Below are 19,742 nucleotides of genomic sequence, written 5' to 3' on the forward strand. Positions count from 1 at the left end.
CTTTACTGAACACAGTTCGTATTTTCAGTCAGGACATCAAAATGGAATTTGGTTTGGATTAATGTGCAACTTTATCTATTAAACGAGGAAAAATTAATAGCGCTAATAATTTTAATTTTGATCAGGAAAAATAATATATAAAAGCAATTTAAGCTAGCAATTACACAAGAGGGCGTTCTAAAAGTAACAGGAAACTAATCCGATTACAAAAAGGAACTGCAAAATAACCGATATGTGCGCTGGAAAAATAAACCCTTGCATGACCAATTTATTCGAGATACTGAGAATTATATTAAAGTGACCAAGATTTAGCAATGACTACAATATGCGTATATTAAAAAAGAAACAGAAAGATTTATTCTAGCCGCTCAAGAACAGGCATTACAAACTAATGCAATCAAAGCAAACATTTTGAACATCAATAATAACAGCGAATGCAGATTATGCGATCAGAAAGATGAGACTGTAGAACATCTAATCATTGCCTGCAGCAAGATAGCTCAAACTGACATAAATACCATCATGATCAAGTAGCCAAAATAATCCATTGGCATGTATGCAAAAAAATATGCCTTTCCTACTTCTGATAACTGGTGGCAGCATAAAATAGAGACTGTATTGGAAAACGAAACAGCAAAAATTCTCTGGGACTTTAGATTACAAACTGATCAGCCTTACCTCCATGAACATTATGGCACATGGACAGGGTTGGATTATTGATATCGCAGTACCCACCAATAACAACATCAACAAAGAAGTTTGTCAAGTCACCAATATTCGTGTAACTTCAAAGAAACTATCCAACTATATACAAGAATTAAATATCAACGAAGTGACCACATATGATCTACAAAAAAAAAAAAAACATTACTTGGAACAGTCCATATTTTACTACGTTACCTCACGGACTATTCTTAAAATCTTTGGTAGAATCTGAATTATCAATCAAAATTTTGTTTGAATGATATTTTGTTGTGACTATGTTTCAGTTGTGTTATTGATGATGATTAAAGGACTGGGATGTGAACGATTTTTAAGAAATACAGGCATCCCTCGATTTAGGCCTCACTTCCGTTCCTGAAAAAACGGGCGTAAACCGAACCCAATTTTAATGGGAGCTACAAAGTTATATTCTTCGCAGTCAAAAAATATGCACATGAAGTATGTGTAACATTATTATATTTAAAGCTTTGATAATACATACATAAAAAAAAAAAAAATCATCTAACGCCTTTTTATTCCCCGTATATGGGGAGTAGACGAGGCCATTTAGCCCTATCTAACTTTTGGAGACTGAGTGGGCAGTTCAATCTCCACTGGTACCAATCAGAGATAGATGGCCCAAGGCTATCACTAATTAAGCGGTACTCAGTGAAGAGAGACGACTCAAATGTGCCGCCATCTCGTGGTCCCTAACCTTAACACAATATATTTAATGTCTGAAATAATGTGGGTTCTACGGTCGATTTTCTTGAGTTTACAGGACGAAAAACCCGAGTTTCCGGGAGGAAAAACCTGCTTGCCCGTGCCAGAGATCGACTAACTCGGGAACCGGTCGAAAAAAGGCTTAGAAAAATTTCCTCTAGTCGCCGACTAGACTCGAAACCAAGTCTTCCTTCGTGCGGCCAAGCGCGGTGATTGGCTACATAAATACATATATTTTGTTAAAATAAAATTATTAACGAAAACAAAATTATATACAAAAAATATGAAACTTCGAAAAGATATTACATATTTCTATGTTGAAGTTCATGGTTTCGAATCCTGCATTTTTTTTTTAAAAAAAAGTATCCAGTGTTAACCGCCTAGATTTTCTTTTTCTTTCTTTAAGGAGTTCAGTGTACGGTCGAATAGATGCGATTACACTCCTTTTTGCGTTCGCACTCCGTTCCCAATCGTGGTCCATTTCGCAGAGTTCATCAGCCAATGTCTCTATGCTTGCAAGGATAGGCTGTAAATTGGCCGTTTTTATATCTGTTTCTTCGTTTTCTTTCTCCTCCTTTGGATGGTGATTTAATAGTTCGACTAATTCTTTTAAGTCTTCATTGGAAAGCGGTTTATCATGAGCTCTCTAAGACTTCTGTCACATCTTCAACTGTAATATCGTACAATCCTACCTCTCGCTCAAGCTTGGTAACTTCTTCAATAACATTGTTCTCTTGCTATAATTCCTCGAAGTCGTGCATAAATGCTGGAAGAAATTTTCGCTATGCTCCTTTTAAACACTTTACTGACACTTCGTTCCAAGCTGCCTTGATGTTGTTAATGTCCTTCAAAATATCGAATGACCACCTTTAATAGTTTTTTCTGAAGTGTCCAAGACTCTTACCATTTCCATAAATGTTACACAGCTTTGAAGATTGATATAATCCCCTGATCCATTGGTTGCAAAAGCGATGTTGTGTTTGGAGCATGTAAACAACCTTGACACCATTGGTGCACCCAGGGATGGGGCAAAGGGGCCCTGTCCCCCCCCCAAAAAAAGGAAAAAAAAAACACTAGAAAAATTTCCAAAAATCTATTCCTAATTAAAATTCACTTTTTTTTTTAAATTTATGTTGTGTCATGTCTTCTATTTCTCTACTAGTTATGAATTAGCAGTAACATAAGGTGGAAATATCCTATAGAGCTCGGGAATCCTGGCTGCTGTGAATGCAAGGTAGTCAAAGTAGTGCTCGGGGGCTACTTTGTTTGCCCGAGCAGGACCAGAGGAGATGACGGGTTTCATGTATTGACAATCACTGCAGATGCTGTCATAGCTCGTATGCAATGCGTAGTGTATTCTCAAATCGTCTATTGAACTCCCCCCCTACCCAGATTAAATCTTTAGTGCTCGGCCCCTGTCAATATTAAATAAATCCTGAGTGTGCAACTGCTGCACCAGATCTCCTGGTAAGAAACGCTATCGAGATACTGCAAAAAAAACTTCAGCTCATTGTTAGTGATTATGAAAATCGTGAAACTCTTGATTACTTAAGAAGAATTGCCTATAATTTTTTATTTTGAAAACTTTGTGGCTGTGTATTCACCTTTTTTGTTTCATATGTTTTTTCCATACTGTTCAGTTTTGAATAGTATGATATAAAAAGTGATCCTTTCCATGATCATCAAAACAGTTCTTTTCAGGACTACAAATATTGATAGGGAGATGCCGATCGTACTGATTTCAGTTCCTCTTGAAGATAAATTTTTAAGTTGTTTTAATAACAGAACAGTAATTGTTCCTTAGAAGTGGCTAATAGTACAATTTTGAAGGAATAAAATAAAAACAGAACATCACAACATTCATGCCTTCTAGGTGCACACTTGTATTATCGTGTTTTAGCAGATAACAGTTTAAATAATTTTAATTTTCACTAATATATTTCATGTATAACATCGTTTACGATATTCTTTTACCTCCTAAAAATAAGTTTCGATTATTACAGAAATCTGACAACAATCGGCAGTTAGTTGGATATAACTATTCTCCCTATATATATAAAAAAAATCAGCTAACGCCTTTTTGTTCCCATATAGGGAGTAGGTGAGGCCATTTAGCCCTAACTTTTTGGAGACTGAGTGGGCAGTTCAATCTCCACTGGTAGCCAATTAGAGACAGATGGCCCAAGGCTATCACTAATTAAACAGCACGCAGTGAAGAGTAGGCTCAACACGTGCCGCCATCTCGTGGTCCCTAACCCTAACAATATTTTTAATGTCTGAAAATAGTGTGGGTTCTACGGTCGATTTTCTTCAGTTTACGGGAGGAAAAACCCGAGTTTCTGGGAGAAAAAACCTCTTGCCCACGCCAGAGATCGACTAACTCGGGAACCGGTCGAAAAAAGCTTAGAAAAATTTCCTCTAGTCGCCGACTAGATTCAAAAGCAAGTCTTCCTTCATGCAGTTAAGCACTGTGGTGTGCAAATGCCACAACCACTGAGCTACACAGGCTCCACTGTTCTCCCTAAATATTCTTAAATATGGTGTCTTCCTCACCATCCTATCTCCCAGTTCTGTAACAATTAATATTCCATCTACAGAGCCTGTAGTAAGAAAGAATATGAATAACTTTATACGTAAATTAAAAAAAAAAATTTTTTTTTCAAATATATCCACGAATTTTCATGCGATTAACTTTCCACACAATTAAATTTCCAGCGATGAATGGTCTCCGCAATAAATTTTCCTCGCGGTGAAAATAGTCTCCGTGATGAACTGTTCGGACACACGTTGATTTTCATGTTCAATCCACTGGGCCAACATCCTTTGCGTTATCTTAGTTGTTGACATTCTTGTTGCACTTTTACAACTTTGTTTTTTTCTCTGCTTGATTTCATATTGTTCTTAAAGTTGATTCCCAAATTCCTATATCTCTATGTCGATTGTGTGCGCATCACGTTCATACCTCTTTATAACTTCTAATTTTTCCTCCAGTGTTATAGCTTTTTTGTTTTTTACTCTTGGAAGTATTTTGATCACAATTACCTTTTTTTTTTTTTCCCATGTTTGCATTGTAGAAGACTCCAACAATGGAGCCTACTAGTTCTACACCTTCTGTGAGACTGACATGCAGGATGCTGTCTTGTCAAAGCAGTGCACACACAGGGTGACTGTGTTGTAAAGAAGTACTTGCCTGACATCTGGAAGCAGCATTGGTACGCGCGAAAGGAGACAGGTGAAGCTCAGTGAGCAACTAAACAAAGATATAAAGTGCATATATTTAGATGCAAAATAGTTCATAGCAAGGACATGATATTGTTGGGTCACTACATGTGTAACGGGTCTTGCAGAGTTGAAGATCATGGTAGGCAGTATGAATGCTGGTATCATTGAATAAATGCAGTATGCTAAGTAATAAAAACAGCTGAATTGTGGAAGGAAAAATACTGTAATTGTTCAGGAAGAGATTTCCACACTATTATGAAACCTTCAGACACTATGAGAAGCATGAATTGGAAGTGTATAGTACCAGAGATCTTACCACATAAAGATCTGGTATCAAAATGATAACCCAAAGCTGAATTTATTTCAATATTGATTTAGTAAGTGAAGAAAACAGCTAAAGATACTGACCGTGCAAGCATATCAAAGTGTTTTGATTATTCAGGAGTGTTTTGCTCATGAATCTTTACACTAACAAATATATAAGCTGGGGTAAAAACCTTTTTCTGTTTTTCTCTTGCATTGCAATAACCATTTAATAAATGTTAAGTTCACAGCTGAATTTCCACATTATTTTGTTGGATGCAATTCTACTAATAAGCAGCATCTTGTTATGTGGTCGTTCCACCTACTGATGAGCTCTGATTGGAGATCTTATATGTTGTAAAGCAGTACTTGCTAACATGCTATTTGCTTCACCAGTCAGTCAAGTGGTAAACATACTTGCTCTCTTAGACCATCCACAATGCTAATGTACTACAGCTTTAGAACCTTTTATGGGTGGGATCACATCAAAGAAAAAAGAAATCCATGCACAGCAAGGTTTACCACATTTATTAACATTCTTAATAAAATACATGCTATTATCACGCATGTCAACAACAACAAATATAAAAGGGCCAAATTTCGAAGCAAACAGTTGATGCAATGGCTAAGCAAAACAGAAGGAAATGAACAAATTACTGTTTTCACAATTTCAAATGGGACGAGTCTTACCCTCAAGTTAATACGTGCTACCAAATGATATCAATAAGATACTTCAAAACAATGATAGTGTACAGTACAGGATGATAAGATTAATAGGATAATTAATCCTATAGTACAGTACAGGATGATAAGATAATTCAGCCTTGTATCTATAATAAATAAATAATTATACGATATTTTAACAAAATAAAATAAGATTTACAAAAAATAGTTCACCATGCACCAATAATAAATGTTTGATACATTGCCCAGACGGCAGTGTATCTAATGATGTAACGTGCAATGACAAGAGCAAACGAATATCGGCGTTAGATCGCAGTGCATTTGTTTTGTAATCTAAAGCGTTAATAGAACAATTCCAATTAACTATTCAATCAATGTCGAAATATAAGCTGTAACCTTTAACATGTTGTATTGCCTTTATATAATGTAAGCATTGTTATTATTTATAAACACAAACAAAATTTATTTATTTTTATTTTTTCCTTGGAGGTGCTGTAGTGTTTATGTACGGTACACCACTGGACACAACACAAACAAGATCACGTCTGTCTGTACCATACAAACAGAAGTGATCCTGTGGTATTTCAGCATAGGTTTTGAGAGAATGCACTAGAGAAAGGACAGCTCTGGCTTTTCAATTAGTCTGGCCATGGGAAAGGTACCCAAGGAGTGGGAGGGTAAGATAGTGCAATTGCATAAGGGTGGGTAGTAGAATGAACCGGTTTGTATTTCATCAGTATTTATTAAGATTTTGGAGAAGGGGTCATTTACAATATTGGGCAGATTTCAGTAGTGTAATCTGTAAGTCAGCATGGATTTGTTAGGGAGCGTTCTTATTTTAGTAATCTGACTGCCTTTTATAATAAATTAATGAGAGTGGTAGATGATTCTGTCTTTTTTTTTTTTTACATAAGTTCCAGTGCTGGGACCTGTATTATTCAACATTTATATCAATGACATTGTCAATGGACTGCAGGGGGATATTCAATAGTTTGTAGATGATGTGAAGCTGGGAACAGTTATTGGGAATAGTGCAGATGTTGTTAGTTCAAATCCCTGCAAGAGGATTTGAATAAACTGGACAAATGAATGGGGATGTCAGTTTAATTCAGCTAAATGCAAAGTCCTGAAGTTTGGGATACATCAATGGAAAGCTGCATACTCTGTTGGAGGAAATAGGGAAGGGATCTTGGGGGGGGGGATTGTATTGCAAAGGTAACACAGAGAGATTGCTGCAATACTGAGGATGCTGACCAGCAGAGATAAAAGAGTGGTCATTTCATTGTATATATAACACTCTGATCTGGACTACTGTGCTCAAATTTGGTCTCCAGGATTTAAAGGAGATAAGTTAATCTCGGAAAGAGTGCAGAGGTGGATAACAAAAATTACACCAGGACTGTACAAGGTTAGTTATGAGGATAGACTGAGAGAATGTGGATTGCAAACTTTGGTAGATAGGAGAGGTGATATTATCGAGACATTTAAGCTGTTATAAGGTTGATACTGGGGATTCTTTTGTTTGGTGGAACAGGAGGAAAGAGCAAGGACAAGAGGCCATCCTTGGACGTTGTGAAAGGGTTCTGAGGAAGATGGTGAAGAGTGGTATCTTTGCTTAGAGGGTGGCTGAACCACAGAATATCTTGCCTGATAGGGTGGTGAGAGCACAAACGGTGAGTGAGTTCAAGGAGTGGTATGATACTCCGTTTTCTCGGGTGGACTTCCCATGATGAGTCTTGTGACTCTGTGGAGATCCGGTATCATCATCATAATAATAATAATATGATCGTGATACTTCAAAACAATGACAGTTCTGTAAATAATCTGACAAGATTAATTAAGTAAAGATCTAGTAAAGCCAACAAGTTATAACTGCATTTTTATAAAAACAGATATACCATTATAATTTGTATGTTCCAAAATACAAGAAACAGAAATCTGTGCATAGCAACTGGACATTTTGGTGGTGTCCAGTTGGTCTTCCAATTGTCTTCATTCGGATCACACTTAGTACCAACAAATAATTTGTTGATACTAAAGTATTTTGAGTATTTTTTTGGTATAGCAGGATCTTTATCTTACACAAGAAAGTGAAGGAATAAAACAGAGGTGTTCATGATTGAAATGCAAGCAGAAATACCCATGTGGCGTTGAAACATCTTTGTTGATGATCAATAGCACATCCATATTGAAGTTGATAGTACATGTGCAGATTTTGAATGTGTGTGGCGTGAAGTTGAAATTAACAGGCTGATAGGATACTGTTATAGGCCGGGGAATGTAGAGAATACTGATTGTGAAATGTTTAGGCAAACTAGTTGGGCATGTAAAATGGTGATCTTGATAGGAAACTTTAATTACAGAAATACAGAATGGATAGAAGAGATAATATATACAGGAACAAAAAGAATGAGTTTGTTGAATTTCTGAGGGATAAATATCATAAGTAGCATGTGACTGAAGCAACTAGAGGCTTTAGTATTTTGAATTTGGTGATAATTTCACAAGATGTAGTCCTTAATGAGCTATTGACACTGCTGCTAGTTGGTGAGAGTGATCATGAGGCACTTATTTGGGAAGTGATGAAACAAGAAAAGGTTACTGCCAAAAATGAATACATGTGGAAGTATAAGGCGGGTGATTATAAGAAGCTCTGAAGTCAACAAGCATCAATACGTTGGGTAGATGAACTGAGTGGAAAAGATGTTGAGACTGTGTGGAAATTCATAAGGCAACATCTAACACAAGTAATGTATAACAGCATACCAGGGGTAAAGCAAGTAAATAGAGGAGGAGTGAAATGGATGAGTAGTGTAATCAAGCAGGTTGTGTTGGAAAAGCAAATGCTGTGGAGGAGGTACAAGATAGTTGGTGGAAATCGGATCCATGAAGAGTATAAAGTTCAAGCATAGTAAAGAAAGAAAAGATGCAGTATGAAAGGAGATTGGTGGGTCAGGCCAAGAGAATTCTTTTACTGTATGGCAAGCAAGACACAGAATAATTATGGCAGGTTGACATTGGTGAATAGTCATGACAGAGTGACTGTTGCCAAGGGTATAGTGAAATTACTGAATGAGCACTTTATCAGCATATATATATATATATATATATATATATATAATACTGGTCTAAATGATGCCATGCAATATGCAGAGGGAGGCAAGTATTAGGAGAATTGGAAGTGAAAGAATCAGAGGTGTTGATTGGGTTAGATGTTAATAAGACTGTGAGAATGGGTGACATATCACCATGTATTCTTAAGGAATGTCCACAACAATTAGCTATGCTCTTGATGTCTTGCAGTGGCTAAGATTCCTAAGGAGTAAGGAGTAGAACGAATTTGAAATTACAATTTGAATTGTTTTCACTTACTCATTGTCAATATGCAAACTGACATTTGGCTCTGAAGATGCTCGTTTGAAATCCAGCAAAATATAAACTACTTAATAAACATCCTTTTATAATTTAGTGTTGTAATACTGTTAAAATAACTCATGTTAAAGGCTTAATGGAGTGAAACAGCACTAAGAAAGAATTTAAAAAACATTTAATTCTTCCAATATTTCATCTGTCACTGAGACATCAGGGAGTACAATATCAAACTTATAACACACAAATGCAACACAAAACTATGTGAAATGTGGATGATAAACCCTTTATAGGCACCTGTCAGCAGCCCAGGATGTAAACCGATATCTCAAAGTATTAGTGTTTCCCATATTTTGGGAAGTTTTATGCAATCATATTTATTCAAATTAGGCAGATTTCTGAGAGTAGCTAGAGATTCTAAAAACATTCCCTCTTCTAAATTTACCGCCATGGAGTCTGCAAGACATACGTGATATAGTCATGGCTACAGATGTATTTTTTTATGTTCTTACATGTGGATGGTGGCTGATTTTCCTGTTTGTCCATAGTAGGCCAACTTGCAGGAACAGCGAACTCTATATATACATCAGGAACTGAAAGAGGAGGGATTTGGTCCTTAGTGGAGTGGATAAAGATAACTAGTTTCAAATGGGACTTGAAAACCATCCAGAAATTACATTTCTTTAAGATTCTAGATTTCCCGTCCCCCCCCTCCTTCTGAACTGCCTCAGACATAGGGAATGATGACCCTTCTGAAGAGAAGGTTGGGGATAGGACTGATTATTTTTCTGATACTGCAGGAAATGTAACCATTACATGTGGTGTTTATAATTAAGCTCTACTGCAAGAGAGGCTTCATTAAAACAAAGGTTAATGAAGAAATGTATGTGAATTTGTGCAAACAGGTTTCCTGTATACTGAAAAGGACAGGTTACCATTACATAGGCATGTTATCAAGGTATCTATTAGTTTATTTTCCCACAGTAAATTGGATTCTAGGATGAAGACTATTGAGGTGAGAGAGAAAAGAATCTACTGTGTCTGGACAGTGAAGCCAAATAGAAAACCCATTATCCACATATCTTAATGGGATAGAAGGGTTGAGAGGGGCTGAGTCAAGAGCTTGTTTTACAAGATATTCCATAAAAGAAAAAAATTGACAAGGGAATGAGGGTAAGAAGGGAGCACCCATACAGGTATCCTATGTCTATAAAATTTCTTAGAGAAATATCTAGAATGGACAGCAAAGGAAAAGAGATCTGTGATATCAGATAACACATGGACTGTTAAAAATAAGTTATGTATAAAGAATATTTTCCCACATCATACCAAAACTGATGACCCAGCATATACTGTTGCACATAATGCATGAAGATAAAGGGATTTCGAGAGTTTATTTTTCACTTGGTTAGACTATAATAAGTTTAGTTTGATCCTTTATCCAAGTGTGAGCAAACAAAGTTTGCACCTGAAAGTATCTTCAGGACTGGGGTAAGGTAGTGCAACACCAGGAAACTTGTTGCAAAGGTGGAGAAAGATTTCATCACTCCTATCTCAGTATCTCCCATAATGCAAAGCACATCTCCTTGCAGATATGTGTAATGCTATGCATTAAGGCAAGGGCCCTGGCTCCCACTATCGAGACCTCAATAAAGGTTGAAACTGGTATGAGTAGTAGCCCTTGCCTTAATGCATAGCATTACACATATCTGCAAGGAGATGTGTTTTGCATTATGGGAGATACTGAGATAGGAGTGATGAGAGCTTTCTCCACCTTTACCACGAGTTGCACTACCTTACCCCAGTCCTGAAGATACTTTCAGGCACAAACTTTGTTTGCTCACACTTGGATAAAGGATTAAACTAAACTTATTATAGTCTGACCAAGTGAAAAATAAACTCTCAAAATCTTTCTCTGAATCCAGAGTAATTTAATAATAAGGTTGCATACTCTTTGGCAAGGTAGTGCAACACCAGGATGACCTCTCATTGCTTCTGCCTTTGTATCTCCACTACTGGGCCTGGCCCCCACTGACAAGACCTCAATTAAGGTCGAAACCAGTATGGGTAGTGGCCCTTGCCTTAATGCATAGCATTACACATATCTGCAAGGAGATGTGCTTTGCATTATGGGAGATACTGAGATAGGAGTGATGAGAGCTTTCTCCACCTTTGCCACGAGTTTCCTGGTGTTGCACTACCTTACCCCAGTCCTGAAGATACTTTCAGGCGCAAACTTTGTTTGCTCACACTTGGATAAAGGATTAAACTAAACTTATTATAAAGGGATTTCATTTACTGCAGTAACCCCATGAATCAGCTTGCTTTCTTTTTAAAAAAGTTTTTAAAGTAAAGCAAGCAAATATTTTTCATTCGCTATGATAAATGACTTATCTTCCACCAAGTAAACTTATATTAAAAAAATAAAGTGTCTGAGGAGGTGTAACTAAATACACTGTGCAAATCTTTATTAATATATCAAAAATTGCATGTGTACATATACTTATAATTTTTTTTCTTCTACAAATATTAAAACACAATAGATTTACAAGATATACAGATTATGCATTTCACATGGAATATTAAAATATAGTAACATATGTGCACATAGTTTCTGCAGAAAAAAAAAGTGTACATTAGCTTAACTGCCAGGAAATGAAGCTTCTAAGAAACTTTTCAAGGAATATATGACTAAAATTTTTCTTCAGATATATCAACTAGTGTCTATAAAAACTGAGTAGTATGGAACAGTACAATGTATGTACCATAAATGCCACAGTTTGATATGGTACTAAAAGAAAAGTACTAAAAACTGCAATTCTCTTTAAGATACTACCAAGAACTCCAGATGAAATATGATGGTGGAGCAGATTGTTGATTAAATAAGAATTATCAGTGTCCTATTATTAAGAGTAGAACTGATTTTATATTTTAAATGAAAATAAAAAAACAACTGGTCCCAAAAATGTGGGGACTTAAAAAAAAAAAAAAAATATTATCTGCCATGGAAAAACGAATGGTGAATGATTTCCTATTTAGACAGTTTCCACATTAAACTATATATATTTACAATTCATTTGGCAATAGTATTTACTTTTCTCTCATATCTTCAATCTAAATATTATACAAATCATTCTTTTATTATGTTTGTGATACTATGGTACAATTATTTAGTCTTGTCGCAATAGCTTAACACATTTGAAGCTATCAGAGAACCAATTGCCCAGCTGGACTAAATGTACAACATATTTAATGTAAATACATTTTCTGTAAAACTTTATACAGTTAATTTTACTATCAGGTCTTTTTTGCATAATCATAAGATATAGCAGACTGCATTTATTTATTTAAACGCATAATGACAAATGGATCATAATATGATTTACTTAAAATCAGAGTATATGATGAAATGTTAAAGGGAAAAATTAATGGAAACAGTGATTCTTATGTGATGAGCTCTCCAATAAAAACATGATTAACTTTTCACAACTAAATAATAAAGAATGTACAAAACTGATGACAGCACCACACGAAATATGCATTCCATGTACAATTGTAACAAGGTATAAAAATACATACAGGATGTAGTAAATATATAAACAATGTTCAACAATTCAAAACCCCAAAATTTGGGTTCTACAAAAACAATCTTTTTTGTGAATTTTCTCTAATTTGTTTTTTTTTTTTAAATATTACTAGACATAATTTAAACCAAATGATTTGAAGTTAAGCAATACTAAGACCGATACCATTGCATTTTGTCCACAATATCCTGCAATTTTCTATTCCCCCCCCCCCCACTATATAGCACATCATTGTCCAAGAGATTACTGTAAAGGCTCTGGCACGTAAGAATTTCCACCGGAAAACTACAAAGAATGGAATTAAAAATGCATTTTAATTATATACTGTTTTTTTTTTTTTTTCCTTTTTAACATTGAAAGCTACTAAAACTTGATTAAATTTATAATTAAACATACATTCAATTCTGCAAGTATAAAAGTATTATATTCTATTTTATCATCATCAAATTCCTGCCATGTACTCTCAAGAGGTGTACAGGATATGACAGTACTACATGAAAAATTTACATCATTACTAACTTCCTATCTACAATTTTCCTTCAAATCAGTCTATTACTTGTCAAGACTCCAACATTATCAGATCTTATATTTGTATTGTCTAAGGCACTTTGTACCGTATCAATCCACCTATATCTTGGTCTTCCTCTGGATCGTTTTCCTGGCAGAGAACACTTGTTTTGCTAATCTTCCTCGCCCATTCTGTTTAAGTGACCATACCACCTGAGATTAGCTCTGCTAATGCATTCCTGGATGCTGACAATGTCTAATTCTTTCCTAATATCCTCGTTTTTAATATGATATTGCCATTGATGCCATCTGTTCACGCCTATAATCTTTCTCAGGACTCTCATATCTGCAGTCTCTAGTCTTTGGTCAAGTGTTTTACTTCTGACCCAGCTTTCAGATCCATAAGTTAAAACTGCTTTGAACACTGTCTTGTATACAGCTAATTTAGTGTTCCAACTAATTTCTCTCTTATTCCATATGAATTTATTCAATTGACTTCCTACCATACCAGCTTTGTTGATTCTGTTGTATATTTCCATATTTAATTTACCATCTTCACTAAAAATCGTGCGCAAGTAGCTGAAATGTTTTACTTGTTCCACAGGTTCACCATTCACAACACTGTTGACATTTTCAATGATTCTGCTTACTTTCATTGTCTTTTTATTGCTGACCTTCATACCATATCTATTACAACAGTTATTCAATTTAGTCAAGGAATCTTGCAGACTTGTCGCGGATTTATTTAGAAGTATAACATCGTCCACATAAAGCAAAGAGCTGACATTAACATCTCCAATTTTGATATCATGTTTAATACCACTTTATTTATATTGTGAAAACGGCATGATTTATTGTTTGTTTTTATATGTATATGTAGTTGTGCATTGTTTACGTATTACATTTATAGAGCATTAATTTTAAACTAAGTGATTCGCTTGTTAGTCGTCTGACTAAAATTAGTATTATAGTTTAATATTTGTGTATGCTAAAATATAAGATGAAAAAGATTTACTTAGTTCACTAAAAACGTGAGTTTTTACTGCTTTCAAGCAAAGTGCCATGAAGATAATGTGTAATGATGGCAGTTTCCCTTACTACACAACTGAAGTAAAACTGGAACTGTGTGCGCTACAGCATGTGCAAGTGAAAAGAACTTGGTAACTAGTCAACAGCTGGATAGAGCTGTGTACAGATATGGTCAGATATGGAAGGATTTTTTGGAACTAGTGAGAGAAAGTTCCATGAATATTAGTCTCTAAGAAAGAAAGATAGATGTTTTGAAAACTATGTTACAAAAGTAACTGAAATAACATTTATAGAAGAAAATTACGTGAACTTTGGAGCTTGATAAATTAAGTTTCTCATATCATCGTCATCTTAGGTGGCATCTTTGTATTGAAAGTTTGCAATTATGGATCTATCCATAATAAGAACACTAGGGCTAATACTGCACAAGGGCCCCTAGAACCAAATGCAGGAGAAAAGTTCTCTCTATATATTTTGGATTGTAGATTTGTGTGTGTTCACAGGGCCAGTTTGCTTGTTCCGAGGGATAAAAACCCCAGAGTTTCCAGGTGAAAAAAAACCCCCCTCTACCTCTGTATGAGACCAGATAAAAGTTCCTCATGTCATGTACAGGAATTGAACCCAGGTCTTTCTGACCATAGGGCTTCGTCTATACCAACTGAGCTATGGAGACTCTAGAAGTTTCTCATATAGGAAAATTTCTCTATATGAGAAAATTTTTATTTGATATTAAAGTGGTGCATTTAGTAGTGGATATTCCAGTAGTGCAGTAATGTTTTGTCGGCTCTTTCAGAGGATACAGCAGTTGATTTTTAAATGTTTGATCATTTTACTGTCTCTGATAAGGATTTCTACAGTTATTTCCAAGATAAAGTGGTTTTCAGAAGAACTGTTTCTGGCAAAAGACAATGTTCTTTTTAAAAACATTGTCTCTTAGCTGGTACATTTTTGGCCCAAAAAACAAATAAGATGTTACTTCCTTGTCTTATTTTTTTTATATTTTAACAAAAGTTTCTATTATTGAAGTAAAGTTCAAAATATTATATATTTTTAAAAAATGTGTCTTAATATTATTAAACTGTTTTTTTCTTTTATTTATACATAGAGGTGTAACTCATTTTACTTTATTATTGAATTTTGCATTTTAAGATTGCATTTTGAGAATAATGGAAAATTATCACAGCAAAATTGCATATATTTAGGATCTTACTTGCAGGGCCAGTTTTATCATTAGGCGAACCTAGGCAATCGCTTAGGGACGCTAAGACTTAAGCGTACGTGTGCTTGTGTGAGTATGACAAAATATATATGGAGAGAGACGATATATAGGGGTGCCTAAATTTTCTTTGCCTAGGTGCATTGGATGCTCTCGGACCAGCCCTGCTTACAAGTAAAATATTTTAAAACCTTCAACTGTAATATAGGGCTGGATTGTGCAGTGGGCTCCTATAAATGAATCCTCATACTCCATAGTGTCAAATAGTAATAACAACATTAATATTACAAGACAATGGCATAACAGTTAGGAAAATCCAAACCACACAAACAATTATTTTCCAAAACACTACCTCCAGATTATGTGAAAAAATTTCAATTTTTTTCCTACTCTTTTCTTATTTGTATAAGAATTGCATTTGTTTACATAAACAAACATAGAGGCAAGTGTTCCTCATTATTTTTTTCTCCTTCTGGAAACAATTTAACATTATGTCCTGAAACTAAGAATGCATGTTATTTTTTCTTTTGAATTTTTTTTTTCTTCCAAAAAGTATTACCCATTCAGCACTTATGTTCTCTCCCACCTAACTATAACGAAAGCAGAAGAACAAGGGAGGAAAGTTCATAACTTATTTTAACGTTCATTTGGTGTTATCACGACAAATGAATTAAATTATTAAAAAAAAAATGTGTATTAAACTTTAGGACTTCAGATCTTTTTTCTGTTACAGTTTGAATTGTTTCACTTGCTCGTTTGTTGCATGTTAACTATAACATGTAGTGTGCTCTACATGTTACAGTTAACATGCAGAGGATGAATGCCAGTCATAATTTAAAATAAGCTTGTCCAATTGAAGGGAGGAAAGTTTATCATTATCAGGAATGAAGCGGTAAATGAGTTAAAAGGGTTTGACCCAAGATTTAGTGATTAAGAAACGCATTCCACTTTCCTTTGAATGATAAAAATCATTGTATCATTAATCACATGAAATGAAACCAAAAAATAATTTAAAAATTAAAAAAAAAAAAAAAGGGCATAATATCCCATAATGCCATCATTCAGAATTATGTTAGTAAAGATGTATAACAAAATGTGTATATTTTGATTTACTGATGTATCATTTATCTATTAGAATTTACTCATTTCCTATGAATAAACAAAAATTGTAAACATTTATTATTAATATTATTTCTAGGCCTTCATGCATTCAAAAGAAAATATGAGAGTCAAAACTAATCTCTCTCACACACACATGCACCACATGCCTTGAAAACATTCAGTAGTGGAGCATTCACTACTACCTATAATGTACCCTCAAGGGGTGTGATATTGTGATAGTAATGATGTAAATTTTTCATGTAGTACTAACTTCCTCTCTACAATTTTCCTCCAAATCAGTCTGTTACTTGTCAAGACTCCAACATTATCAGATCTTATGTTTCTATCTTCTAAGGCACTTTTTACTGAATCAATCCACCAAATCTTGGTCTTCCTCTGGGTCTTTTTCCTGCCAACCTGGCAGAGAACACTTGTTTTGATAATCTTTCCTCTTCCATTCTATTTCAGTGACCATACCATCTGAGATTAGCTCTGCTAACGCATTCCTGGATGCTGACAATGTCAAATTATTTCTTAATATCCTTGTTTTTAATATGATATTGTCATTGATTCAATCTGTTCATGCCCCTAATCTTTCTCAGGACTCTCATATTTGTGGTCTCTAGTCTTTGGTTAAGTGTTATATTTCTGACCCAGCTCTCAGATCAATCAAGTTAAAATTGGTTTGAACACTGTCTTGTATACAGCTAATTTAGCGTTTTGACTAATTTCTCTCTTATTCCATATAAATTTATTCAGTTCACTTCCTACCACACCAGCTTTGTTGATTCTGTTGTCTATTTCCATATTTAATTTACCATCTTCACTAAAAATTGTGCCTTAGTAGCTGAAATGTTTTACTTGTTTCTATTGGTTCTCCATTCACAATGCAGTTGTTATTTTCATTATCTTTGTCTTGTTATTGCTGACCTTCATACCATATCTATTACAGCAGTTATTCAATTTAGTCAGGGAATCTTGCAAACTTCTAGTGGATTTATTTAGAAATATAACATCGTCTGCATAAAGCAAAGAGCTGACATTAACATTCCCAATTTTGATATCAGGTTTAATACCACATTCCTACATAATGTATATCCTTGGAAGATGCTGAGACGAGTGATGAGAGCTTGGTCCACCTTTGCTCAGAGTTTCCTGGTGTTGCACCACCTTACCTCAGTCCTGAAGATATTTTCAGGCGTAAACTTTGTTTGCTTACACTTGGATAAAGGATTAAACTAAATTTCTTATTGATATTTATTTTGTATGTTCTTACCAAAGTCCTCCCATGACTTTTATTTAGCTAGTTTCACACAGTGTTTAGTTTTCTTACATTTGTCTCTGTATTCTCTAAGAGCACAAGCTGACTTATTTGCCAGGAACTTTTGATATGCTTTCTTCTTTTCCTTCACTGCCTCTCTGGCTGAATCAGTCAGTGGTTTCTTCAGGACTTGCCAATGAATCTCCAAGGTTTGGGTCCACTTTTCAAATGCTTTCATTTTTTCTTGAATAATGTTTGTGTATTTTAGTCTATAGTTCACATCTGAGAGCCGCTGAACTTTTATTCACTTTAAAACTTTCTTACATGTTCTTCTTTTCAATACAAAATTCAATTTTACTCTGCTCAAGACTAAATAGCGATCACTTTCAATTTCAAATCCTCTGCACCAGGGAGAAAACATCACTATTGACAAAGTCAACGAGACTTTTCTTATTCCTTGCCTCTTCTCTTCATCTGAATTTGTGCACATTTTTATGTTGGAACATTGTATTAGTAATAACCAGTCTGTGTGCTGAGCAGAAATCCAACAGGTATTTGCCATTATTATTATTAGCTTTGCTCTTTTCTCCAAATTTTCCCGAAATATTTTTTATGTCAGACAATCATTTCCTACTCTACTATTCAGATCCCCATTTGTGCCTATGGTCCAACAGAAGGTTCTACCTTAGTAGAACCTTCTGTTGGACCATAGGCACAAATAAGTCCCATTGTCCAGTTCTCCATTCTGATATTTGCCCACATCACTGTACTTGAGACTGCGTACCATTCAAGATTAGCCTGGTATTTAGTATTGAATACTATGGCTATTCCTTTCCTTGATTGTCATTGCCTGAATATAACATTTTGTATTTATTGCTCAGAAAGATCTTACCAGTTTTTGTCTTTTTTGTTTCAGTCATCCCATTATATCGATCTGGTACTTATCCAATTCCTCAGCTATCTCCATTTCTTTGCCATTCAGGCTTCGTATGTTGACAGTATCAATCTTGAACTCTGGTGATGTTGAGTTGGGGTGTGTTTTAGGATTTGTTCCAGTAGCTGACTTTTCGTTGTTCGCCCTGGATCCCTGGCGAAAACAAAGGATGCCTTGTTTAACCGGGCAACGTCCCAGCTGGCATGAAATTCTCTCATGTGGTACCATCATTTTATATTCTGGTTTAAGCCAATAAGAATACAATTTGGTGAGCTAAATCCCAAATTAATAACCCAACCTCGTTCGTTCAGTGTCCAGGTAGATACCTAACAGGGTGTACCATGAGAAGGTGAGGATTGGACATTAGGTCAGAAGTCATGGTCGGTTCTTTGCATTCCTTTAAAGGCGATGTGGAGGTCTCCTCTCAGTTATACAACTTTGACCCTTTCACTCCTGTTCACTTTCTTATTCACATGGCTCTTACAGTTTCCTACGACGATGTCTTGTTCCTCCACCTATTATCATATCTTCCCTACATTAATCTGATAGGTTCCTCTCACCAATTTGTTATGTCTCAATCATATCACCTCTTTTTCTCCTATCTCCCAAATTCTGCACAGCACATTCCCTTAATCAGTCTGTGTACTCAACATTCCAAAGTTCGAGGCAATCACTTGCTTCTGCATTCACTAGCACTTATCACACATATCTGGATTACTAGATTTGTGCACAGAAATCCAGTTATCACCTGATTAATTCCTTATACTATGGAATTATCACTTCCTTATCCCTAGTCATCTTCTAGAATAAGACAAATCCTCCATACGAGCAGATCCCTTATGAAATATATTTATAAGGAAACTGGTGAAACTACTTCACTGTACAAACACAAATAGATCTGATGGGCTGTGTTTATTTCTTTTATGGCAAATAGCACTTTTTTTTGATCTGCTAACCTTTCTTATTTTACACACACTTTATATTAGAAATTGGATGAAAGTTTTGTTAGATGCTGGAAGCTATCTTTGACACAGGCAAAAATTCTACCATTAAAGGTTAAGTTAATTAACAATGAATCATCCATTACTTTTATTTCTAGTAGTCCAT

The 19,742-nt window shown here is 35.1% G+C and overlaps 1 protein-coding gene across 4 annotated transcripts in view; it reads right to left on the bottom strand.

Moving 5' to 3' along the window:
• Positions 1 to 11,454: 11,454 nt before the first annotated feature.
• Aldh-III (Aldehyde dehydrogenase type III) overlaps positions 11,455 to 19,742 on the bottom strand; it is a 199,302-nt gene continuing 191,014 nt past the window's right edge. For all 4 annotated transcript variants that reach the window (XM_090415160.1, XM_090415161.1, XM_090415163.1 and 1 more), the window contains exon 13: positions 11,455 to 12,872. In XM_090415160.1, the coding sequence (XP_090271286.1) occupies positions 12,831 to 12,872 (42 nt within the window). In that variant the 3' untranslated portion in view covers positions 11,455 to 12,830. The remainder of the gene's footprint in view (positions 12,873 to 19,742) is intronic.

The sequence above is a fragment of the Typopeltis vanoorti genome, chromosome 26 (assembly GCF_054136105.1).
Source record: "Typopeltis vanoorti isolate ZY-2024b chromosome 26, IOZ_Tvanoo_1.0, whole genome shotgun sequence".
In the NCBI taxonomy this organism is placed as follows: domain Eukaryota; kingdom Metazoa; phylum Arthropoda; class Arachnida; order Uropygi; family Thelyphonidae; genus Typopeltis; species Typopeltis vanoorti.